The following is a 27,296-nucleotide window of genomic DNA, read 5'->3' on the forward strand; positions in this document are numbered from 1 at the left end:
TACAAAAGGGAAACAAGAATGTGATTTAATTCTATGTACTTAAAATATGTTTTTAAATGTTAACAAATATAAATTGAAATCATGTAACTTTTCTCATTATAATGCAATAAAACAAACAAACAAATAAACAAAAGAAAAAAAGGGTAAATACAAGGGTAGTAAATCCCACTTTCTTTTTACTGTGGATTTTCTAGGATCCATACATACTACAAGGAACAGCACAAACTAACTTTGATCCATAACTATAAACTCTGCTGCTTGATAGACAACAAGAAATGACCCACATTATCCATTCCCTTCCTCCCTGTCAACTGTCTTTGGTTGGTTGGTTGTTTGGGTTGGTTTGGTTGAGACAGTTTCTCTCCAGGTATAATCCTGTCTCTCTTTGAGACCAACCTGCCTCTGCCTCCCAAGTTCTGCCATGTGGGTGCTAGAAATCATATCTAGGTCCTCTGGAAAAGCAGCAGGACCCCTAAACACTAAGCATCTCTCCAGCCCTCACATACTTTCTTATTTACTAGCCATACAAAATAAAATGGCATCATTCTAGGTTCCTCCTCTTAGAGAATATTTTATATTAATACACTCAAGCTCCTCAGTAGCAAACACTTGAATATTCTTATCAGTGAAATATGCTTTTATAAGTATGAAACCACTATGGATGAACTTTCGACAGCCCACTCACAAGTAGGCCTTTCCTCTACATACCAACCATCAATCTGTCCAGGAACATTACCTCAACAGTAAACAAACAACCCTTTCATAGAGGTTATCTAAGATCAAAAGAAAACAGATACTTATACTACAATTCATAACAGTAGCTAAATTACAGTTATGAGGAAGCAACAATAACAATTTTATGGTTGTGAGGGTCACCACAATATGTGATCTACATTAGAGGACTGCAACGTATTAGGGAAGTTGAGAACCACTGAAATAAAAGAGAACAAAATCAGAAAGCCACACATCCATTTGCCTGAAGAACAGAGATGCAAATATCTTCAACAAAATATTTGCAAACTGAATTCAGGAACGCATTAAGATAATCATATATCATAACCAAGTGGACTTCATTCATGAAATGCAAGATTGGTTCAACACACGCAAATTTATGTGTGTGTATATATATATATGTATATATATACACACACATATATATTTATATATGTATACATACATGTGTATATACATATACATACACATATGTATACATATGTGTGTATACATATGTGTATATATATATAATACATTATACAAAATAAAAGAACAGAAATCACGAAATCATCACAACGGATACAGAAAAGGTCATTTGACAGAGTTTAACAAACTCTCATGATAAAAGTCCTAGAGACATTAAGAATAGAAGGAACATACCTCAAAATAATAAAGAACCTATAGAATAAGCCAGTAACCAATACCATGTTAAATGGAGAAGAGTTAGGAGCTTTTCCTCCAAAATCTGGAACAGAGACATTCCCTCTCTTCCCTTATGCCATAAAATGTCAAAAATATTAACTATAATAACATGGAGGAGAAGATATAAAAGGGAAAATAACAGAAGAAATTAAAACGACCCTATTTGTTTGTAGACAAAGCAATTCTGTTTAATAGACCCTAGAGAGCGAACAAAAAACTCTGAATAAACACTTTCAGTAAAGTTGTGGAATGCAAAGTCAATACATGAAAGTCAGCAAGTGGCCTTCAAATATATAATGAACTCACCAGGAAAAGAAGTTAGGAAATAGATATATTTCATAATAGTCCTCCCCCAAAATAAGGTGCATAGGCATAACCAAGGAAGTGAAAGATTTCGTCATTGAAAACTTCAAAACACTGAAAAAGGAAACCAAGACAGCAGAATGCACTTACTTGCTCCTGGACGACAGAATCAGCATTATAAATGGCCAGAGGAACAACAATAATCCAATTGCAACTCAATGCCCATCAAAATGTCAATGCCATTCTTCAGAGAATAGGGGGAAAAAAATCCAACAATTCATATGAAACCATGAGTAGCCAAAACAATGCCAATAGAGTATTACCTCACTGTGACCATGAAAAATGGCTAGCATTAAGAAACCTAACAACAAAATGTATGCAAGGATGTGAACCCTTGTTCACTGCTGGTAGGGTGCAAACCAGTACAATATTACAAAGATCAGTATGAAGGCATCTCAAAAAATATCATATGACCCAGAAAACCACTCCTGGTTTTCTTAAACTATCACATATATGCTTGTACATTCATGCTCTTTGGTGCTATAGTCTTAAATAGCAAGGAAATGGGGCCAGGCTAGAAGTATCCTACACAGATCAATGGATAATAAGAATGTGATACACATGTGTATATTTATATTTAGTATATTAAGAAATCAAGGGCTGGTGAGATGGCTCAGTGGGTAAGAGCACTGACTGCTCTTGCAAAGGTCCTGAGTTCAATTCCCAGCAACCACATGGTGGACCACAACCATCCGGAGATCTGATGCCCTCTTCTGGTGTGTCTAAAGACAGCTACAGTGTACCAGATATAATAATAAATAAATCTTTAAAAAAAAAAGAAATCAAGAAATGTTCAGGAAAATGAAAGTATCAGAAGTATTTAGTAGTCCTTCAAATGCCATTTATGCCATCCTTGGGAAGCACTGACTTACCTCCTGGCTCTAGACACATACTAGCTATGATGTATAAATGAAAACACACACAGTAACTGGCTTTTACTCAGCATAGTATGTCCAAGATTAACTCAAAATGGCTACATGAAACCAATACAATATCCAAGTGTGGTGGCTCACCCTTGTAATTCCAGAATTTGGGAGCTGAATTAGGAGGTTTGCCAGTATGAGGCTAGCCTCAAGATATACAGTAAAAGAATCACTATGTATGGTGGTTTGAATATGCTTGGCCCAGGAAGTGGCACTGATAGGAGATATGTGTAGCCTTGGGGTAGGTGTGGACTTGTTAGAGAAAGTGTGGCTTTAAAACCCCCACCCTAGCTACCTGGGAGCCAGTATTCTTCCAGCAGCCTTCAGATGAAGATATAGAATTCTCAGCTCTGCCTGTACCATGCCTGCCTGGGTGCTGCCATGCTCCTGCCCTGATGATAATGAACTGAAACTCAGAATCTGTAAGCCAGCCCCAACTTAATGTTGCCCTTAATTGCCTTGGTCATGATGTCTTCTGTTTAGAGCAGTAAAACCCTAACTAAGACAGCATGCGTCTTTTTAATGCTTAGTAATATTTCATCATATGTCTATATCACATTGTATTTATCCACTCATCTGTAAAAATAAGACATTTGGACTATTGCCATTTCTTGCCTACACCGAATAATTTTACTGAATAATGTTTTTTTTTTCTTTTTTTTTTTAAATCTTCCCTTAGTATTTCATTTATTTGCTTTATGTGTGTGTGTGTGCAGATATATGCATGAGTGCATGTATGTATGGTCTGGAGATCTACTTCAACTATTGTTTTCTGTGCTTTTTTTTTTCTTCTGAGATTTATTTATTGTTATAAGTGAGTACACTGTAGCTGTCTTCAGATACACCAGAAGAGGGCGTCAGATCTCATTACAGATGGTTGTGAGCCACCATGTGGTTGCTGGGATTTGAACTCAGGACCTTTGGAAGAGCAGTCAGTGCTCTTAACCGCTGAGCCATCTCACCAGTCCCTGAATAATGTTATTATGAACATTCACGAACAAATTTTCTTCTTTATTACTCTTAGAGAGGGGAGGAGGAAAGGCATATCCAATAACAAAACTGTTCAACAATTAAAAAAAAATACTGATTCTTTTTTGGTTTTCTGAGAGTCTTGACTAAGCTGGCCTCAAATTCACAAACCTGTCCAAACTCTGAAATGCTTAGATTATTACAGACATGAAACACCATGTCCAGATGTCATTCTGGTTCATGTAACATAAGAATACTTTGCTAAAGCCAGCTGCAGAGGAACAAAAGAATAACATATGTAAACTGGAATTCACAGAGCACATAGTGATTGTATGTTTAGCAACTGAGAAGCTGTTTCCCAAACAATTGTAACATTTACACTTCCACCACCAAAATGTTCACGTGCTTGTTGTGCTGGTCTTTTTGATCCAGCATGTTAATGATGAGGGTGACCACAGGGCGATGGACAGCTACGCCAGAGGATGAAACACAGTAAGACACTGAAAGGCAGATGCAGTTTTCACTGTAAGCTCAGCAGTAATCAGTGAGCTCCATTCAGATCATCAAGGACAGTATTAAAGAGGTAACTGCCAGTGCTTTCAGGCCCAGCCTTTAGTGATATAAAATAAGCTAGGGCCAGGTTACAAAAACTTGACCTTCAGAATAGGAACTGAGTCGTTTTCTTGTGTAAAAGAGCCAGGGAAAAAAACAAAGAGACCTAAGGGGAAAGCCTACTATAAGAACTGCAGCCCAGGTTTCGCTAAGACAAAAGAAGTGGAGGACATAATTCCCCACACTTTAGTGTCTGTGATGATAGTGGCTCTCTCCTGGCCGAAGAGCTGGAGACATGGTCTATGCCTTCAAAAGAGGCAAACAAACCACACTGTAACTCTGTGGCTCTGAGTTTCTTATTCTATAACACCTTGATACCTGTAACCAAAAAATTCTGAATTGATACATTTTCTACTTTAATAATCAGTATACTGTGCAGACAGTAGGCAGCACAGAGATAAAAACAAATTATGTAGGCTGAAGAGATGACTCTGTAGGTTAAAAAGCTTTTGTCCAGTAGGTAGGCTCTATGTTCAATGGAGAGACCCCAGGCCTCAACATCTAAGGTGCAGACCAATCCAGACAAAGACTCAATGGCAATCTCTGGCCTCCACAAGTGCATATATACCCACACTTCTGCTCCTCCTGCACACTGTGTGTGAAACGCTAATGTCGACTGTTAACTTGACAGGACTGTTAACTTGAATCACCTCGGAGACAACCTGTTGATTAGATAAAATGAGTAAGGAAGACCTCCTAAAGATGTGGGCCATCACTTCTTACGCTTAGGTACCAGGTTGTATAAAAGGAAAAGTTGACTACGCTCAAGCACCATCTTTCTCCCCTGAGTAGACTTCCTGTGCCTTGACTTCTAGAAAAATGTAAGCCTGTAACTTACTCTACCTATAAGCCAAGAATAACCCAGCCTTGCTGGGCAATGGTAGCGCATGCCTTTAATCCCAACACTTGGGAGGCAGAGGTAGGTGGATTTCTGAGTTCGAGGCCAGCCTGGTCTACAGAGTGAGTTCCAGGGCTACACAGAGAAACCCTGTCTCGAAAAAAAAAGTCTCCATTATGATGCTTCTGTTGAGGAATTTTATCAGGAATGGGAAAAGTAACTAAGATACATGTAAATGTTACTATAAAAATGTAAAGAGAAGAGAGAGAGAGAAAGAGACAGATAGATAGATGCATGCACACATACAGGCAGACAGACAGACACTTCTGTCTGGAGACCAGATTATAGAAATTAAATCTGATAGTGTTATATACTGTTTTTCAATAGTTGGGTTCTTAAAGAAATGTAAAAAGTTTTACAGTTCATCAAATACATTAGGTAACCCAACACACACATACATACACACACACCCCTACCCCTCTCTGAATCTCCAAGTGGGCATTTTAGAGCTATAAAGGGATGGAGAAAAACAAAGCAAAAAAGCCCAAGGCTGGTAGCATAGGTACATTATAGAGTATCACCCGAAACTGAGTGAGGCTAGGGAACAGAGTGAAGTGTTTTCTCAGCACTTAAAGGATTACTTGACTTTATACACTACATGAGTAATGTGACTAGAATCCATGTAGCAAAATTCACAAATTACTACATATGAAGTTCAAATTGGGCAAGCAGAAACATCACCTTAGGACAGATCTACTGCACCAGTGTTTTCTTCTTTATTAATACTTACTTTCCTTCCAGTATGCTTTGATTCCTAAATCTATGAACTTCTCTAACACTGCCTTCTTTTTTTTTCCATCTTTGTATTTGGCAGTGCTTGCTCTATGTAATAAGCGAACATTACATGTTTGCTCAAAGAATTCAAAGATTCAGAATTATACTTAATTCGTCAGTTGTTCCAAGATTGTGTAGATAATGCAAAAACAGCTTAAATGAAAAGTAATCTCTATTCATATTTTGAGTTTCCTAAAGACTGAAAAGAGTTTACTACTTATAAACAAAAATAACACTCATATATAACTCTCTATTCAAATACATAATAATCATTAAGCAAAATACTCCTTTAACTTTCAGAATCACCAGCAGTTTCCTCTGGGCAGCTTTCCCAGTGTACCTAACAAACAGCCTGAAGACTATGGAGACATTTCCATACAGGAGCTGCATAAGCCAGCCTAACCAGAAACAACACATGTCATTTGCTCCCTTGAATCTCTGCTTTACATGAGAAGAAAATATTACATGGGACTAGATTTATAAAAATGCCCTTTGCCCTAGAAGAACTTAGGAAAGGCAGATAAACATACTATAACACAGGACCACCTAGAGAAAGTTACTTACAAACAGCTGATCATTAATTGTCTGGGGGGAATTGAGTAGTTTTCATAAAATGTCACTGGCATAGCTTCTGTCAAAGAGGAAGACAAACCACACTGGGAAAACAATACAAACAAAGCACCAAAAAGTGAAAAGGGATGAGGTGTTTGAGAAGTGGACTTGGTTAAAGATCAGAATGTCAAGAAATTAAGGGTCAGAGCATACACACTATACAAGGAGTCTGAAGTTTAGATCTGAAAGGGAAACAGGAACTTTTAATTGAATATAGAAAGACACCAGCCTTCCTTTCCAGCACAACCATGGCAACATGATAATTGGTAAAGAAAGAAACTAAGCCTTGGTTTCAGAACAGTACACGGCCAACTGTGACAGAGGCGACAGATAAAAGATTTAATAGCAGATCTAGATTATAGGATAGTTTTGCTATTATGACATATACTCCTCACCCTACCCCCCAAACCCTAAAGCCTTTATGTTCTTAAAACTATATATTAGAAATAGCACAGCCTAGCTGAGGATGCTGCTCAGTCAGAGTGCCTGCCTAGTGTGTGTAGCAGCAGTACCTGGTTCAGTTTCCAGCACCTGGGGAGGTAGGTGGACTGGTCTTAAGGAAAGTAGACACTCAAAATCTTTCATTCTATAGCTGAAGTACTAATAAAAACACAAATCTAACAGTTACAGTTGTGCTGGATAATAAATCCAATAGATAGCTTTGTAAAGGCACACATAAATAACTGAAGGGGTGTGAGGGATAGCTGAAGCTAAGTATGCAAACATGGAGTAGATTTGCAATGTCTAAGGGAATAGTGAGATAAATTCTTCTGGTACAAAAGCTGAGTCACAAGGAAGAAAGTAGACTAAACAAATAGTACACAGTGTTCTTCTGTACTGGACAGAGTAGCACATTCTTTTGTAGTTTGCTGTTTTCAGGTATACTGGCATACCTTGGATTCAGCTGCCATTACTTGATGGGGAAAAAATAAATTACTGTACTGACAATGTCATTCATATCCTTGTATTAAGCCAACCTGTGTTCCAGAAATAAGTACAGTCTGAACTGCACATCATGACTGACTGCCTAATAGCTTAGGAAGTAATGACATCCTTGACCATGTTCAGGAAGGAAAAAGCCTTGACCGGACCATTTTACAGTGAGAATGAGCATCTCTAATAATAATAATAACAACAATAACAACAACTACCACCATAGAAAATAATTCTCGAGTCTTTAACGATTTGTCTTCTTTATGGTTTTTGGGATTTAAAAATGGGAAAGTGATACAAAAGAATTTTGGACCAAATGACAGATGAAAATCTAGAAACAAATACTGATGGTGGTCAGGGTGGAAGAACAGCAGTAGAGAAACTAGTCACAGGACCCAGGAGGATGGAACTCTTAAGAAATTCCAGGAAGGTTCAATAGTACAAAGAATGAAGAGCCAAATATATTAAATGACTGCCTACTAGATTTCCAAACAATGTATACTGACTCTACTAGAGGTGGAGTTCTTCCTATTTTAGATAAAGTCTAGCCTGCTTATGACATTTATTCAGGATCACAATTAAAACAACAACAAAAAGCCAGACCCAGAATCCAAATTCACATCTTTCCCAACTCCCACCCAATGCTAGTAATTAGAGTATTGCCACCAGAGATGCATAACCATTTTAGACCAGTACTACTAAGAGAAACTTCTGCAGTATAGAACACAATGCTATGCTTTGCTTTTCCTTCCTAAACAAGGCTGAAACTGTCATTGCAGTATTACAAAGGACCTTAAAAAGACATTATATAAGAAGCCTGCCTTGGGGAAAAGATTAACCTCATTACTGTAGGTGAAGGCTCAGAGAGCTGTAAGAAAGCTAACACTTCTCAGTGATTTAGAGGCCCATACCAGAACGCTGGTAGAAATATGCAAAGTTAGGCTGGAGAGATGGTTCACTATGCTTGATGACACATCCAAGTTCAGTTGCCAGCAACCACATCAGTGCTGAGGCAGTCTTCTGGCCTTACAATAAAAAATATAAGCCTTAAAAAAAGAAACACACCCAGTTGAAGCCATTCAGGTGAGGTCTGAAAGAAATATGAAAAGGGACTAGAAAACCAGAGCAAATGGCCATCTCTGTCACAAAGAACACATAAATACTCTAGGATTTCATGGAGTTTGGACAGAACTGAAATGAAATAAACTAGGACATTTGGAAGAAATATCGAAGCCACCAAGCTTGAAACGGGGATGACTATTCTGTAGATCCTACCACTGTGTTTTAGAAGAGAGTAACTCAATGTCAGGTTCTGCACTTCTACCTGGTTCTAAGGAGACTCAGATTTGGACTTTGATGCTAACCAAATAGATGTCTAGGACTCCAGGACCAGAGGGTGAGTCTGGGGAAGGGGAGCAGAGTGTTAGGGTGCAGATGGCTTCATGAGAAGTTCTTCTTCTTTTTTTTTGTTTTTGGTTTTTTGAGACAGGGTTTCTCTGTGTAGCCCTGGCTGGTCTTGAACTCAGAAATCTGCCTGCCTCTGCCTCCCAAGTGCTGGGATTAAAGGCGTGCTACACCACTGCCTTGTGTTGACACTTAACCAGGAAATTAGTTGTGTTGATAACAGCAAGAACTGTAGCAGGCTTTTCCTCATAAAACTAGACCACCCACTGTGCTACGGAGTTCCTGGAACCCTAATGCTACAGCAACTCAGGAGCTGAAATCGGAGTCTAAGTTTAATTAGAATTCAACAACATTATAGGTACCACCTCTGAACTAGACGTCACAGAAAGGCAGTACACCAGTGTCTGATAACTTCACTCTGAACTGGAGATAAATTTCTATTGTTGTTATAAAAGAAAAAGTATAAGCACACAAAATTTACATATTCCCTATCACCACTATAAGTAACTTCACTATACCCTGAGAGGAGGTCTCTAAATAGCCCTCTCTGGCCTTGAAGTCAGATATGCCTGCCTCTCCCTCAAGAGTACTGTGATTAAAGGTGTGTATCAACATGCCCAGTTTTTAATTTTTATTAGTGATTGTGTTGCAACCCCCCCACCAAAATAAACAAAACAAAAAAAATCAAAACAAAAAAACCCCACAAAACAAAGTGTTGTGATTGTCACAAGGCTCCAGAAAGACCACACCGTGGCAAACAGTTCCATGTGAGGTTCATTGAGAGAGAAAAGGGCAAGGTGCCGGCAGCCAGAGAAGGGGGGAAGATAGAGAGATCAGAGGGGCCTTCCCTTTATATATGGATGGTGCCGTAGCCACAGGTAAAGGTGGGAGGTGAGCTAAATGGATTCTGGTAATACGATCACAACACAAACAAATACCACATAAAGCTCCATCTTTCCCTGAGCATCTGTAAGCAGTTCAGAGTAACTAGAACAAAGAAAATCATATTCCTCAAACCTGTGCCCATCACCTACCCAGCCACCATGGCAGGATCCACTCCTCTCCAACACTGCAATAAGTCCCCTGTCCCTCTCTCTCATCTTCCTAGACACACATCTAGTCCTCCTTCTCCATCTGCACTGTTAGTGTATTCCTTACCTATGCTGGCTAGTTTTATGACAGTTTGACACAAGCTGGAGTCATCTGAGAGGAGAGAACATCAAATGAGAAAAAATGTCTCCATAAGATGGTGCTGTAGGCAAGCAAGACTGTAGGACATTTAGATGTGGGAGGGCACAGTAATTTTGAGCATTGCCACTTCTGGGCAGGAGGTCCTGGGTGTTGTAGCAAGCCATGGTAAGCAGCATGACTCCAAGGCCTATGTTATCAGCTCTTGCACCTAGGTTTCTGCCCAACTTGAGTTTCTATCCTGACTTCCCTCAACAATACAGTGAAGTAGAAGTTTACTCAAAATAAAACCTTTTCCTAAGTTAGTGTCATGATGTTCCAAGGCACTTCTCAAATGAATTACTGCAATTACTTTTATATCACTTTATATGTATTACTTATTTTGGTTACAAGAAAAATCTGGTAATACTTGCTCATGTGTTTCTCTCATCTTAGTCAATTCTATTCTCCTTCTTGCTGATCCCCTCCCCTCCCAAACTGTCTCCCTTCTACTTTCATGGCACATATATGTACACAGTCATTTAAACCAGTGTTTCTCAACCGGTAGGTAGTGACCCCTTGGGGTCACATGATGCTTTCACAGGGATCAAATATAAGATATCCTGCAATCAGATAGTTACATTATGCTTTGTAACAGTATAAAAATTATAGTCATAAAGTAGCATTTTATGGCTGGGGCATCACAACATTCAAGGGTCACAGGAGGAAGGATGAGAACCACTGATTTAAATCTTTGTTCCACCTAAGAAAGATACTTGTCTAAATCTAGCTGTTAGTGTAACATGACAAGCTCCAATTCTATCCACTCCCTACAAATAATGACCCCGTTCTCCTTTACTGGTGAATAAAACTTCATTATGTATATATAAAATGTACACATCACACCAATGTTACTCATCCAACTGCTGATGAACCCACAGGTTAGTACCATCACATACTCACTATGATGAAAAATGCTGCAACAAACATACAGAATAATCTTTACAGCTCGCTGTCTTAGATTCTGTTCTGTGTACACTCTTGAGTGTACATCGTGTGTGTGTATGTGTGTGTACATGCATGCTACCATGCACATGTGCAGTTCAGAGGACAATGTTGAGTAGTTGGCTCTCCTTCCACTGAAATGGAATTCAGGCTTCAGGCTTTCGTCTTAAGGCAGCACAAACCATTACTCACGGGGCATTCCTACCTTTAACTCTTCTAAGAACCTCCAGGTTGACTTGCAAAGTGGCTGCTTCACTTTTAATATAATTATTTCTGAGTTAATTCCCACATCTAGATTTACCTCTTATTAAAATAACCACACTACAAAGTAATCTCTCTTAAAAACAAATGTCATTCTACTGCTTAAAAATGACACTAATGTTTAAAACAATGGAGCTAATGGACTGATAAACACTACTGTAATTAAGTTGAAAGTATAATAAATCTTAAAAAAAATACATTTAACAATCTAATCTAGTGAACACTGTGCTCCAACCTTGCCTGCCTACAGCCAAGCAAAAACCACTTACCACAAGTCTATTTTATAATGAAGTAAATGAAGTAAATGAAGTCTAGTATAACATGTTAACACAAGTGGAGTAAAACAAACAATCCTTAACAGAAGTAGTTAACATTTAACATATGGTTAATATGGTATCTACTGAACATACTTCTGTAAAATTAAAAAATCCTAAGAAAACCATGTTAGGTCTGCACATCTGGTCCCTGAACAGTTTTCTATGTTCATGCCTCTATGCCTGTGACTGCCCACTCATTCTTTGAAGACAGCTCCGAGTCTTGCAGGAGGCTGTGACTCCCACCCCAATCTGAATTAAACTTGCCCCCCACCCCCACCTACTCTTACACAGCCTACATTTAGTTTGCTAAAGCAGGCACTTCACTCCATAATCACTGCCTTGTTTACTCACCTTGACTCTGCTTAGAGATCATAATCATGTCTTCAATGTTTACATTGTTAGTGCTAAGTAGATTATCAGACCCAACTACAATTTAGATAAGTAACAGTCTAAGCACTGGCTCTCAAGTTTTAGCATCACAATCACCTGAAGACCCATAAAAACAGAACAGCTTGGCTCACCACCAGGCTCTGTAGGATAGGATACACCAAGCTTCCAAATTAGTCACCCTGCTGATTTCAGACCCACATTTGAAAATTGCTACTTTAAAATACACACACTCTTCCTACCTTCAGGCTATGAAACATTTCTAGGAGGCCCTCTTCTCTCTTTAGCAGCCCTGATAATCATTTTAGACCTAGCACAACTCCAGTCACAAAGCTTTCTCTACTTTCCAACTCATGGTGTTCTTTGCTCCATTTTTGTCAAGCTTTGGTCTATACCATTCACGACGTCCCCCTATTTCACAACTACTGACACTTGTCCAAGATAAGAAAACCGATTTTAATATCCTCTGCAACAAAGAGAATAAGCAGTAACCAACAGACAAAGTCTCCAAGTATTTGTTGGGGTGAATGAATCCCCGCTGTTTTACCCAGCCTTGCTTAACTCTCCTGAATGAGTTAAGTCCCAACCTGGCTTACTCACCACCCTCTTCATGTCTGTGGCAGATACCTAGTCCTTCCATACTGCCCATCTCTCTCATGGCCGACTGATTCTTAGCTGGCTTCTGTATCTCATACCTGATCCATTTTAAGTTTCTCATTCACAATGGGAAAAAAAAAAATGAGAGAAGAAACTGTTTCTCTCACTGCTGGCAATGAATGAAATTAGTTTGATACAGTTCATGAAAATGGAAACTTTAATAAAAAAAACTAAAAATGACTAAATTGCTTTGAAATTTAATGTAAGAAAATGTTCATATACATATCCACAAGAAAATCCACAGTACCAATTTTTGTTTATTTGTGTGTATGGTGGAGTGAAGGTCTCTTGCCAGGCCAAAAAAAAATTTCAGATATCCATTCTCTCACACCATGTGAGTGTGAGATCAAACTCAAGTCATCAAGTTTGGGGAGAAAAGCACCTTTACCCACCAGGCTGTCTCCACTGATTAGCACACAAACATTGGGAAGTGCGCACACGCGTGCGCATACACACATACACATACACACACACACACACACACACACACACACCACACACACACACACACGACTCCATAAGAGATTTAATCCCGTTTATTTTTTCATTAAACTAATCAGACAATAACTTAAAACTACAAAATCTATTATGAAAATCTAACAATTCTGTGGTATCCACTAGGAATTAGCTATTCTGAAGGTAATGAATTCTTCCAGAAATGCAGGCTTAGCTTGGAAAATTATCCAGATCACTATGAAGCCCAACATATTTTCAGTGAATTAGTGTTCCATATGGCCAAACCACGTTATGCACATGGTCTTGATACTTCCAAACTAATATGGTGCAGATCACATCAAGCCTGTCCCTATGTCAGGGCAGAACTGGGATGATGGAGAACAAGGCAAGTGTAACTTGGGAAAGTTTTAAAGGAAGCCAGAGGGGGGAAAACAACAAACAAACAAACACACACACACACAAACAACAACAAAACCAAGAAAATAATGACCCATTAGATATTATAAAAGGAATCTTAAAATACTGTGACTGTCACAAAAAGATAAGGAATTTAAGAGTCAATGGGCTGCCCAATGGTGGTGGTGCACACCTTTAGTCCCAGCACTCATAAGGCACAGGCAGTCGGATGAATGTAACTTCAAGGCCAACTTGGCCCAGGACAGCCAAGGCTATACAAAAAAACCATGTCTTAATAAACAACAACAAAAAAGTCAATGGTCTGAGGGAACAGCGGTGGTAAAGAACATGCAACACAGATGCCTAATTTTTAGTACCAACAGTATAAATCAGAATGAGAGAGAGAGAGAGAGAGAGAGACAGACAGACAGACAGACCGACCAAGACCGAGAGCACAAGCGAGCACGCGCAGGTTTGGTGGTTAAGAGCACACAACACACTTGCGGAAACTAGGTTTGGTTCCTGGCACCTGTGTGAAGTCCACAACTACATGCAACTCAGAGTCCAGAGGATCTAAGCCCTCTTCTGGTCTTCTAAAGCACCTGCACTCTTGTACATATACCCTTTCCCCATATATACAGTTTAAAAAAAATAAAAAAAAAATAAAAATCACTGCAATAGACAGTAATCTTCAAATAAACATGCACAAAGTTCCATTAAGCCCCAAAGCCACAGGGAAAGCCATCTTGTCAGCCCCCAAATCATGTAGTATTTCTTAGCTGCACTTACTGTGTTGCTACAAACTATCCCAATTTGGCAGGTTTATAGATGGTACAAAGTATAAACCTCATAACTGCCCTGAGGTACCCATTTGAAGTATAAGTGTAAGGGTGGAAGACAGGCCTATTTTGAACAACTTGGCCTATTCAGCGGTAACTCTGATATAAAGTTGATGGTATACATCTCAAGAGATGAAACTGAAGCAGGCCAGCCAATGAGCTCCAGGGTAGCTTGGGCTACAGAGAAAAACAGCCTCAAAACAAAAAAGATATTAAGTGCAATCCCTAACTTCAAAGTATTACAACTGTATTATGAACGGATATGATCTTTCTAAATGCTCTTTAATGGTGCAGAAAAGGCTAAGTTTTATAACCTTCAAGGAGCCAAATCTGAACAGCAAAAAAAGTCCTCTACATTCCACTTATTAAAGTGCTCCTTTAATGGGTCTTAACGATGCCAGTAAACTCGATATTTTAAATAAAAGCTGACTTACTCAAATATTTAACCTCACTTTCTCTGACCACCACTACCTAATTAGTTTTCAATTGCAATAAACAATTCACATATGAAGCATTTAAATCTTACATTAGAGGGGGTATTGTACAATCAAAGGATGTAAGTACCCCAAATCTGCCTGAAATTCTTATATATGCACTGAAAGGATTTTTACAGTGTTACATTCCAGTATCGTGTTTAAGTAACTGACAGATATCGCGCAGTGCGGCTACGTTTGTCTGTGAACACAATTTCTGATTGCAAAGACGAAACAGAGGCCAAGTGGAGCTACAGAACCAGTAAGGTAACAAGCTAAAGGCGTCATAGATTTCTTGGCTATGGTGACAGGCAGGAGGCACACCCCTAGCGTCAGCCAGAAACACTACATGGTGAATTCCACCTACGGATTAATAGGAAAGGAAGGAAGGGAAAATTTAAATCGCCAAACGTTCAAAAACAACTACCACAAGCACCGGAAAAACAGAAATAAAAATACTAAGAAATATTAACAAACCAGTATAAGCATTTCTCCAGGACCAAACTGCCCGGTGTCTTAACGAATATACACTCTGGCCCTTTCATGTTCACCAATGCAAAGAAAAGCGGCCTCGGGGGAAAAAAAAAGCCCCTAAGGTTGCAAACAGCAGCGAAATAAATACGAGAACAAGCGAAGGCAAGCAAGTGGAAGGATCCCTGCCAAGGCTCGCTGCTGGAAAATGCGGAGTGAGTGGGAGGAAGCACAACTCTGGAGAAGTGGGTCTTACATAAAGCGCCATTTGCCGCACACTATCATTTCCACCGGATTTCAGAAAACCCAACCTGGAAACCCATCTGGGGGCGGAAAGTGGGTTCCACGTGGAGGAGGGTAGCTAGGGCGCAGCCCCCCCGGGACAGGGGTTCAGAAAAGGCGGAGCGAGCGAGAGACAGGCGGCGGGGCTGGGGTTGCGCGAAGGCCCACGGGCTTAAGAGCCCGGGGGCGGCGGCGCTGTGGGCGCCCAGAGGCCCAGGGTCGTGCGGAGGGCGGGGGCGGCGAGTCTCGGGGCGCGCGGAGGCCCAGAGACTAGCCGGGGGCGCGGAGACGTCCCGCGTTTGCAGGGGGCCGGGGGCGCGCGGAGGCCTGGAGGAGGCGCGCAGGGTTTGGGGGGCTTGCAAGGGCCTTGCAGTTTACAGAGGCCCGGGAGCGCGCAGGGCCGGGGGGGCGCGCAAGTGGCAGAGGACTTGAAACCCGGCACCTGCACCCGCCAGGCCTCTGGAATTTTCTACCCAGGAGGACGCCCCGGGCCCTCCCTCGCCCGACCCGGGAGCCGAGGTCTCACCATCTTGCTCGGCGGGCGGAGTTGGCGGCGGCTGTAGGTTCCTCGGGACGCGGCGACGGCGGCTTTGCTGTCCGGCGCCGGGCGGGGTACAACGGGGCCTGGACCCGGACCGAGGCGGGCGGAGTCCGGGTTGGAGATGCGTCGGCGGGAGGAAAAGGTTGCAGCTTCACGCTCACGGGCTGCCCCGACTCGCTGCAGCGGCTCGCGCTGACCGCAACCTCAAGGCACGGAACAGGGCGCGCAGAGGGCGGAGCGAGCGCGGGGCGGGGCGGGGCGGAGCTTGCGGGAGGCCGACATCCGGGCACCAGCGCCCGGCTGTGCACACGCTCTCCAACCGGATTGCTCGCAGAGCCTTGCTGCCGCTCTGCCAGCGCTTTTTGCGTACGGTGCGCCGGGGGACTTGGAGAGTGGGGCAGACGTCTTGACGTCGGGGAAGCCTCGCTTCCGGTCATGTGACCGAAGGAAGGCAGGCCGGAGGAAAACTCCTGGGAGAAGGAAATGGGGAGAATGACAGGACCTGCCACAGAACTGCGTTGCTCATGCGGGGGACACCGTGTCACTATGGAGTGGCACGGGCAAGTCCACACTGTGGAGTCAAGCGCGTAGTTGGAAAACATAGGAGAAGCAAAGTTAGCTGCAGCTTAGGCCCTAGGAGCCACTGGCAAGAGTGGGGGGCTGCTTCCCACTCCACCAGACCCTACCTCATGTTGCCCTTCAGCTGGTGCAGAAGTCTTTAAGAGAAATACTAAGAGACAGACTGCCAAGGGTATGTAATGGTGGCAGTTACATTACTATAGAAGTAAGTAATGAAGTCCACGGAGAGAAGTTAAGAGGAAAAGATAAGTTGGTAGGAGAGATGTGATCAAGATAACATATCTATGTTATTTATTTTAATCAAGTTTTAAATGGTTAAAGAGTAAAGGTCAGGATATGCGCTGCTCTACCTGCTTCATCTTCTGTAAATGTAGGTTTTTTAGATTTTGAGAGATGAGCTTTTGACTCCATTTTGAGGACTGAGAGTGCCTGCACCAGAGGGGACACAAATGGTACCATGTGTCCATCTCCACTCACAGCATTGACTTACTGGTAAATGCCTTATAGCTTGAAGTAGAAAGGGTGGCACTCTATGAATTTATCAGGGTAAACTGTAACAGCACATGGGATTGTTAAAATTGTTTGGGAAACCAGGCACAAGAACGTGGTTTAGGCACATCACACCAAGAAAAGGGTTCAACTTCCTCACTGGGACTCCATAAAGAGATAGCCATCTAGCACTGTGATGGCGACAACCCCTACCAATCTGACATCTGACCATCCTGATAGGCAAAGAACACTTGACTGCCCCTGAGGCTTCAACTCAGTTAAGTCATCACTGTTGACAAGGTTTGGTCAACTGCCCATCTTTTTATTCTTCCAGCTGTACCATCCATCTGCCTGTCCATCCATCCATCCATCCATCCATCCATCCATCCATCCCTTTATTTGGGCCTAGATTTGGCTTTTTAGTCTCTACAGTTGAACTCAACTCTATAGCTTCCCATTTAAACCAAGGACACTCCCAACAGCCTGCTCCAGCGTCTTTCCTAAAGCCCAGGTGTTTATGTAACATCAAAACAAACTTAAGTTTCTGATGGTCAGGCAGTAGAGTTGCATGCCTTTAATCCCAGCACTTAGAAGGGAGAGAGAGGCAGATCTCTGTGAGTTTGAGCCAGCCTGGTCTGCAAAGTGAGTCCAGGACAGCCAGGACTCTGTTACACAGAGAAACCATGACTCAACAAACAAACAAAAAAACTACATTTCTATCATACCAATAAAACCTTGTGAACTCTGTTGTGTCCTCTTGCTTTTTTGCAGCGGTTCTGTAATTGATGTATATACAGATATATTTATTACATGATCTGAGAGTAGAAGATAAGATTAGAAGATAAGCCTGTGAGTTTGCCTTAGCAATATTTGGCAGATAGCTGTCATTGAAACCACAAAGTCTTATGAATTTTATTCAATAAATGAAGACCTTGTGGAAAGACACAAATGTGTTTGTCTATGTTGCTGGAATAGTATATTCGTGACACATAGCATCCAGACACTAGTAGGTTTGAGGGTACTTAAGGAAGTATCCTCTGCCAAAATCAACTTGGGTCTCACCTGCAGTGGCTCTGTTAACACTAATTTCAAGAATATAAATTACCATAATTTCCTCTGCTTAGTATATAAAATAACACATGAAAAGGGAAATGGAGGTGAGGAGTTTTGCTAAGGTTAATTAAAGGAAGGTTGTTCCTGGTAAAGCACAGGTATTTAATAGATCTGTTTTTTATTTTTTAGTTCTTTTCAGTCTACTCTGTTACATGATTTTTAAATTTATTATTATTATCATTATATTGTTGTAGCTGTTGTAAAAAGAATAGGACCTGAGTTGACCTCTGACCCTGAGTGGAGACATGACAGTCTGAACAGTCATGGAATTACTGTCTTGCAAAGGTTTGCTTGTACTGAACGAAAACAAGCTATTACCTCATTCTTTAAGAGTTAATTAAAATAGGTTAGCCAATTACTTGGACATGAAAATGATCCTTGGGAAGCTGACTGCTTCAGAAACTTTAAGGAATATGACACACTTGAAAATGTGTTAATCATAAGGATAGGAAACAGAAATGGAGTAGATTGTTTAGAGTAAAAGGACCCCAAAATGAACAATTTTCTTGTAAGTTGGAATTCAGAAATGTCCTTGGCTCTGTTCTATCCAAAGGCCAGAAATATCAAAAGTATTGTTGGACTCCAAGTTCATGGTCTGGTTCCTAAATGATTCTGGATTGTGCCCAGTGTGGGGGAAGCTACAGTAGAAGGTATTTGAAACTTTGGATCCCCGGGCTATTTCTCTGGTAACACTAGAAAGATAAACATCATATTTGTCACTCCTTGAGGCCTGACCAAAAAAACAGAATACCTCAAGCCTTGACTAGAAACAAGATATTTGGATCTGCTCTAAAGATTAGAGCATTTCATACTGTTATCTCCTCACTTAAGAGTTAATTCATCTGGGCCAGTTAAACCTGGCCAAGAGGCTATCCCTCAAGAAAGCTGGTTCACTTAACACCATGCTGAAGAGGTAGAAAGAAGTTACTTCATTAATGAGATCATGTACTTCTCCCTCCCCGAAACCCTACCTTCAAAGAACCCTGTCTGAAGCTGCCACCATGCAGCCATCCATTTTCTAGGAACTCATCCAGAAAAGCATACCTTCCTTGTTCTTCTTTTCTAACTCTGTCTTTCAGAAACTGGCCACAGCCTACAAATATTTGTCTTGCACTTGGGCATTTTCTTTCTGTGAAGCTACCCTTCTTTTGCCTTATGGCTGCTTGCTGACCTCCATTCCTAACTCAAAAGGCAGGGCTGTCTTCGTCCTCTCTAACTCCCTCTTCTGATGGCGGTTTGAATAAGAATGGCACCCACGGGCTGATAGATTAGAATGCTCAGGGTGTGGCACTACTTGTTGGAATAGGTGTGGTCTTGTTGGAGGAAGTGTGGACCCGGAGGTTTCAGAAGCCCAAGCCAGCTCCCTCTATCTGCTGCCTGTGGTTGCAGGTATAGAACTCTCAGCTACATCTCCTGTACCACTTCTGCTTGTGTACTGCTATGCTTCTTGCCATGCTGATAGTAGACTAAACCTCTGATACTGTAAGCAAGCCCAATTAAATGCTTTCCTTTATAAGAGTTCCCATAGTCATAGTTTCTCCTCACTGCAGTAAGTCACTAAGAGAGAGAAGTTAGTATCAGGAGTCGGGTATTGCTGTGATAGGCCTGATGAAGATGCTTGTTGGAAGAATGGACACTTTAGGATTTTGAATTAATAAAGCAATTGAATGCTTTAAGAGGGCTTAATGGGTCAAAGAAGCATGGAAGATAGTGTTTCTGAGCACAATGTAAATTACGATGTCCTACCTCAAGAGGGTTCAAAGGAGAAGAATATTAGTAAGTGTCCTAAAAGGCTTTGACAGAAGAGATTTCGAGACCTCCTAGTATTGACTCTGTCTTATGCAGATCTATAATGAAAAGGAACAAGCTGAACAAGGGAAAATACAAAATGTACAGTGTGGGGAGAAAAGAAGCACCAAGAAGTCAAATGGAGCTAAGTCCTGTGCTCAAAAAGATGAGAAGTTTGAAGAAATGCCTGGTGCTAAATAGAATAAAGGGAGTGTTGGGCTCAGATCAAGACCCCAACCAGCTAAGCTTCAAGTTTGTAAAAAGGAAAAACTCAAGCAGTGAAGGAAACTAACAACAGAAATCTGATGCAAAGATGATTGAAAAGAGGTCCCCATTCAGCAGCAGAACTGGCAGCTTCAGTCATGTGATTCTAGCTTTTCAGTCAAGAATATAAGAAAAGCGTTGTGGAATTTCCTTCTGCAGCTAAGGAAAGCTAAAGCATGTGGCAAGTATGTTCCTGCATGAAGGCCCAGAGGGGCCAATGTGTAAAGCTGTGAAAGTGAAGCCTGGATTTCACTGGAGACCCTAAGATTCTGGAGATCCCAGAGTCATGGCATACCTGTCAAGAAAACCTGCTAATAGGATGTGAAAACAGCCCAAAAAAGGAAAGTGTGTTGTTGTCAACAAAGCAGAAAGGAGTTAGAGATCTGAAGAGCTCCTTGACTGGCAACATGGAGATGTTTGGAGTTTGCCTGCTCATTTCTATCCTTCCTCTTTGGTCCAATATTTCTTCATTATTCTCCACCCCTCTCACCACTTTGGAATGGTAATGTATATCCTGTGTCACTCATTGTATGTGGGAAGTATGTAATCTGTATGCGATATTTTTTATTTTGATTTCCCTAGGGGATAGGGAGTAGGTTGCAGTTAAGAGATTGCCTTGAGTCTCAGAAGAGACTTTGAGCTTTGGATTTTTAAACAATGTTGAGACTGTCATAGAGCATGGGGACTTTTGAGGTTGGGATAAATGCATTTGCATTATGATATGGCTACAAGCCTATGGTAGCTAGAATATGTGGTGATTTGAATAAGAATGACCCCATAGGCTCATAGACTTAAATGCTTAGGTAGTGGCACTATTTGTTGGAGTAGGTTTGGGCTTGTTGGGGAAAGAGTATCATTGAGGTGGGCTTTCAAGTTTCTCAGCTACTTCTCTAGTACCATGTCTACATGTTTATCATCATACTTCTTGCCATGATGATAATGGACTAAATCTCTGAAACCTTAAGCCCCAATTAAATACTTTCTTTTATGAGTTGTGGTGGTTATGGTATCTCCTCACAGTAGAACATTAAGACACTCTTCCCTGCAGATGATGAAGTACATAGCCTGACTGTCCTGTTACTTTCTCCCAAACTTTCTCTTCAAGTTTCCTATTACGTTTCATTGACAAGAGTAACAACCCCCAAAGGAACCACCAATTTCCTTGGTAACAATAGTCCCGGATGTCGGGCTTTCCAGAGTTTCCAGGATCACTAAGAGGATGGAAGGGAATGGCTGGAATGGGCAGCAGTCAGGAACACATGCTGCTCCTTCAGAGGACCTAGGTTCAGTTCTCAACACCCACACCAAGCTTCTCACAATCACCCGTAATTACACCTCCAGCTTGTTCACCCTGTTGCTTCTTTTTCTCAAGCTCCATTAAAATTACCCTTGAGTTTCTAAATTCTCTCTCTCCCTCTCTTTTTTTAAAGATTTCTTTATTTATTATATGTAAGTACATTGTAACTGTCTTCAGACACTCCAGAAGAGGGCATCTGATCTCATTATGGATGGTTGTGAACCACCATGTGGTTGCTGGGATTTGAACTCAGGACCTTTGGAAGAGCAGTCGATGCTCTTAACCACTGAGCCATCTCTCCAGCCCATCTCTCTTTTTTTAAAACAGTAGTGGGTTGTTATCTTTTTTATTATATATATATATATATATATATATATATATATATATATATATATACATACATATATATATTGTATTCTCTCTCTCTCCCTCTGTGTGTGTGTGTGTGTTTGTGTGCCTTGGGTACTAGTCCTTGTTTGACACAGGGTTTCTGTTTTGTTAATGCCCTTGCATAGATCAGGATGGCCAGCCCACACTCTTCCCAGTATTCCCCTCTCTCTACCCTCCACCTCACTATAGATCATACAGATAAGATTTGACCTCAAGTCTGTAGGCTTGTGTTGCAAGTGCTTTCTCTACTGAGCCACCTTCCCAGCCCCATTTTAAAATCCTTTTATTTACATGACTATTAACCTGAAAAGAGGACAGTATGTTCCTCGGTGACAATTTAATAAAATGACATTTTAAAGGCAGTCTTTCAACATTCTTGTTATGAGAATCTTACTATCTTTATGTGTTGTTTTTCTATCAGCTGTGTCAGGGATGGAGGGCCAGCTCCAACTCTACCAGGATCTAAAGGTAACCTGCTTATTGGTTCCCATTATCCCTGCTAATGTTCCTGTATTCACAATTTATATTCTGTTAGCTTTGGGTATACTGCATTAAATACAGGCATGTAATCAGAAGAATCTCTGACACCAAAAGTATTGAGTTTTGAAATCCAAAATACACATTTAAAACCTCTCCATGGCTAAAACGAAATAACTATGTTAAGTATTCATTCTCTCTTTTTCTCTTTCCATTAAGTTTTGGTGTGATGCTAAATACAAAGGGAAATCAAATATTCCTGATAAAATCAAGCATTTTAAAGATCTAGTTGTGAAGGTTAATGTTGATTACCAACTTGACAGGGTCTAGAATCACCCGAGCAATAAGCCTGTGGGTACACCTGTGAGGGGTAGACCTGTGGGTACACCTGTGAGGGGTAGACAAGATTTGGCTAGCCTTTGGCCTTGTCTGGGAGGGCTTGCTTGGTTAGGTTAGTTTAAGTGAGAAAATGCATCCTAAAAGAGGAAGGCACTATTTCCTATGCTCAGGTACTGGGCTAGATCAAGAAAAGAGAACTACCTGTCCAACAACACCATCTTCCTCTGCTTTCTCACTTTGGATGTAGTGTAACCTGATGCCTCAAACTCCAAGGAGCTGGAGAGATGGCTCATCAGTCAAGGCACTTACCACTCTTCTAAAGGTTGGGAATTCAAGTCCCAGAGCTTACATGATGACTCACAACCAAGTTGATTCCCAGGGAAACTGGCACCTTCTTTTGGGCTCCATGAACACCAGATACATATGTGCTACACAAACATACATGCAGGCAAAATTTTCATACATATAAAGTAAACAAAAAAAAATTTAAGAGGACCAAAACTATTGATACTATTGAGAGAAAGAAGTCAGACGTTTGGTTATTTTTGAGGAGAGGAGAGTTGGAATATAAATGAAGATGTAAAGTTTTGAGCTGGACATTCAGTGCAAATATAAACTATAAACCTTTAGTGCTAAAGCTCCTGGGTTTAATCCCAAGAACTGAAAAGAAAAAGAAATATAGTTTGAGTTCATGGGAACCCCCAAGTAGAAGCTGGAAATTATTTTAGGAAAGAGTAGAGATGTTATAATCATCCTTGGGATAAGTTGGACCTGAAATATCCATCTCTGTTCCTTATTCAGTGGTGGTAGAAAGAATCCAGAGATATGAGTAGTACTGAGGGATCAATAGAATTATAGGAAAAGAAAGCTTTAAGCAACGGAGAGAAGGATGCTGGAAAGAAGGTGCTGGAGTAAAGAGCACATGCTACTCTTTTGGAAGATCTGAGTTAGGTTATTAACATCACCCTGGCAGGCTCTCTCCACTGTAACTCCAGCTCCAGAGTACCTGACACCACCAGCCCCTGAAGACACCTGTACTCCTACGTCCCACCCATTCATACATGGATACACAATTCAAAAATAATCAAAATGTTTTTTCAAAAGAAAAGGGTAGGAATATTTATAGCCACCTTTGACCATAAGCAGCATTAGGCTTCAGTGTCTCCACAATTACCTCTAAATAGTTAGAAATTTCGCAATACATTTTATTAGCTCTGCTTCATCAGCATCATAGTGATAACCTACAAGTTCCCTTGTGCCTGAAGGGTCATCACTGCCATTTATCTATATGGAATATCTGGGTTAAAGAGCAAATAGCCATTCTTGTTCTTTAAGATATTCCAGCATATTATTCCTCCCAAAAAGTCGCCTTTATTCATGATTTTACTTAACTAGAAATCTTGTTTGATTTTATATGCTTGTAATACATAGAGAAAAGGGAGTCAGATAGAACCATTTTCAGGGAACGTCAGGTTGTGGTACAGATGTTGTTGACAGATTTCAAAGAAACACCAACTCCTCCTCCTAAATAAAGTGTATATCCCAGTCCAAGAACCCCAGACTTAACCCCTTGTACCTCTCTTTCACCAAAAATCAGGTTATAAAGTTCCCTCGAGAATGGGTACTTATTTTGCCGGAAGTAGTCTCTGTCTTTTTTCCTAAAATTCTTGTCTGTAGGGAAGAAAAACTCTGACTGCAAGTTCATTCCTTGCTCCATGGTGTGGCTGAGGGAGATTTTCACGGTGCCAGAAGTGGCAAAGGAAATGGGGCGTTCCTTCTGTACTCAGCAGCAAAGGATTCTTCTGGGTTCTAAATTCCACCCAAAATTCATTGTTACATAGCAACCATTGCATAGATGCTCTCTCACACAGAGTGGGTTTCCTACCATAGCCTACTTAGGCTATACAGCAGCTGACATTCCATTTATTTGCTAATGGAAATTTGATAGTATAAATGAGACTTTTAAAATATCTATGAGTTATCTGGGCATGGTAGCACACACCATTAATCTATGCAGGAGGCAAAAGCAGGTCAATGTCTGTGAGTTCAAGACCAGCCTAGTCTGCATAGAGAGTTCCATGCCAGCCATAGGGAGACCTTGCCTCAAACAAATAAATGATGAAATGTATGGATTTGACATGGCAATGGCCAGCCTGCTTCTTTTTGTCTCTGCTCTGGACTCTTCCAGATGTTCCTGGCTGTTGCGTCTCTCTTACCTACAGTAAATACTATCTTCCTGACTTTAGAGTGATCATTACTTTGGTTTCTTTGCTGTATCCTCACAGTCTTGAAAGAGTAAACACTAAGAAAAGACCTTGTTTGTGATTTAAAAGTGTACAGTTACTTTTCTTATCACTATAATAAAAATTATTGATGAACAAGTTAAGGAAAGATGGGATCTTTTTGGTTCACAGATTGAGGGGGTACAGTCTATGTTGGCAGTGGGGACTTTGTACAGGAGAAGTACAAAGTCTCTGTGGTAGTAGAGAAAGCAACTGTAATTGTTAAATCAGACTGAAGGGAAAACTCTTGCTTTACACTGAGGTATCCTATTTTTAAAAGTTGTATTATATTTTACATTATGAAATAACATAAGACTTTGGCAGAAAGGGCTGGAAGGGTATGTTAAGTTGCTTTTGTCAAGGTATTTCACATAGCAAGAGAAAAGTAACTAAGTCATCCTCCATTTTAGCTTTTTAGGCTTTACCCATTGTATTTATGCTGGTGTGCTAAGGTATCTTAACAGAATCAACTTAAGAAAGAATGAGTTTATCTTATATTTCCAGAATGATAGAATCCATCATGGTAGAAAAGGCATGGCATGACAGTGATGGATTCAGGAAGCTGGCTGTTAATAATGTCATCCATAACCAGAAAGGCGCGAGAGAGGGAACAGGAAGTGAAGTGGGGTGAGGCTACTCATTTAAAAGCCTGCCTCCAGTGACATACTTCTTCAAGCAAAGCTGCATCTCCTAAAAGTTCTATTCTATATCTCACCCAAACAGTAACATCAGCTGGGGAGCCAAGTACTTAAAAACATGAGGTTGTGGAGGAAGGGGGTATTTCTCAACCAACCTCCTATAACTGCATTTAATCCCCAGCCATGGTGTGTATGTGCGTGTGTGTGTGTGTATGTGTGTGTGTGTTTTACAGTCTAGCATATGCACATGAGAAAGAAAATGTGTTTTGTTTGTCTTCTATGCATGGGTTACCTCACTTAATATAATTTCCTGATCCACCCATTTTCCTGAGTTTTTCATGTTTTCTTTGCAGTTGAGTAAAATTCCATTGTATATACACCACTTTTTGAAATTTCCATCTGTCTATTGATGGACATCTGGGGTGCTTCCATTTCTGCACTATTTTGAATACAGCAGCAACACATAGATGTACTATTATCTCTGTAGGTAGCATATCTTCAGGTATGCTCAGAACTGGAAGAGCTGAGTCATATGGCACTTCTGTTTTTAATTTTTTTTTTTTAAGAACAAAACCAAACCAAAACAACTGGATTCCACAAAGCACTGAAAATAGCAATTATAGTGAATTTACCCAAAAGAAGGAGGTTGGATTTATTTGGACACTGCAGGCTGCAGGAAGTACTTAAGTGTGATGGTACTGTCTGGGAGAATCCTTAGATATGACTGAGCAAGACTTGCTGTGATACTGCTGAATAAAATAAAAAGGAAAATACTGCTCATCATGATGCACTGCAGCCTGCTATTTATTGTTCACCTTTCTTGACGTTAAAGAAGAAATAACTTTCATGTGTCTGGGAAACTTAGAACCGTGAGACTATGCCTCATATTTTGAATTTTCTTTTTTTAAAATTGATTTGATGAGAAAAGATACATGACTTCAATAATTTATCTGGATTTGTTAACATTTAAAAACATTTTAAGTAAATAGAATTAAATCACATTTTTTCTAGTATAGAATAGAGTTTATTTAGGGCATGGGGAGGGGAATTAAGAGGGTAGCAGAGGCAGAGAGAAGGAGAGAGTAGAGAAGTAGGGGCCGGCCATGACCACGTGGAGAGAAGGGGGAAGGGAATGGTGGGGAGCAAAGGGATAAGAGGCAAGGTGGAGAAGCAGGACTAAGAGCAAATCACATTCTTATTTCCCTTTTGTACCCCAACTCCTTCTAGAGACTCCCACTTCAATACCTACAATACCTTTTTTTGTCATATTCTTTAATTTATAAAATATTATACCAATGAAAATGAGTATTATGAAAGTTGTTTGATATAAAACAACAATCAGTTTAACAGTATTATGTAGATGCTTGTCTACAGCAATACTGAAAATACATATGTTTTTCTCAATAAAAATTTTAAGTAACTCCAAACATATTAACCTTATATTTTAAAATAATATATCACTCTAGTACTTTTTTAAATGAACA

The 27,296-nt window shown here is 40.5% G+C and overlaps 1 protein-coding gene across 2 annotated transcripts in view; it reads right to left on the reverse strand.

Annotated features, from left to right (window-relative positions):
• The window catches only part of Ppp3r1 (protein phosphatase 3 regulatory subunit B, alpha), a 45,656-nt gene extending 20,980 nt beyond the window's left edge, over positions 1–24,676 (reverse strand). The window contains exon 1 of one of the 2 annotated variants that reach the window (XM_031342849.1): positions 24,469–24,676. In XM_031342849.1, coding sequence (XP_031198709.1) covers positions 24,469–24,609 — 141 coding nt within the window. In that variant the 5' untranslated portion in view covers positions 24,610–24,676. Of the gene's footprint in view, positions 1–16,141; positions 16,439–24,468 lie in introns of those variants that run through there. The other variant, XM_031342850.1, reaches the window with a different exon arrangement.
• Between the last annotated feature and the right edge of the window lie 2,620 nt (positions 24,677–27,296).

Source organism: Mastomys coucha, unplaced genomic scaffold (assembly GCF_008632895.1).
Source record: "Mastomys coucha isolate ucsf_1 unplaced genomic scaffold, UCSF_Mcou_1 pScaffold22, whole genome shotgun sequence".
NCBI classification, from domain to species: Eukaryota; Metazoa; Chordata; class Mammalia; order Rodentia; family Muridae; genus Mastomys; species Mastomys coucha.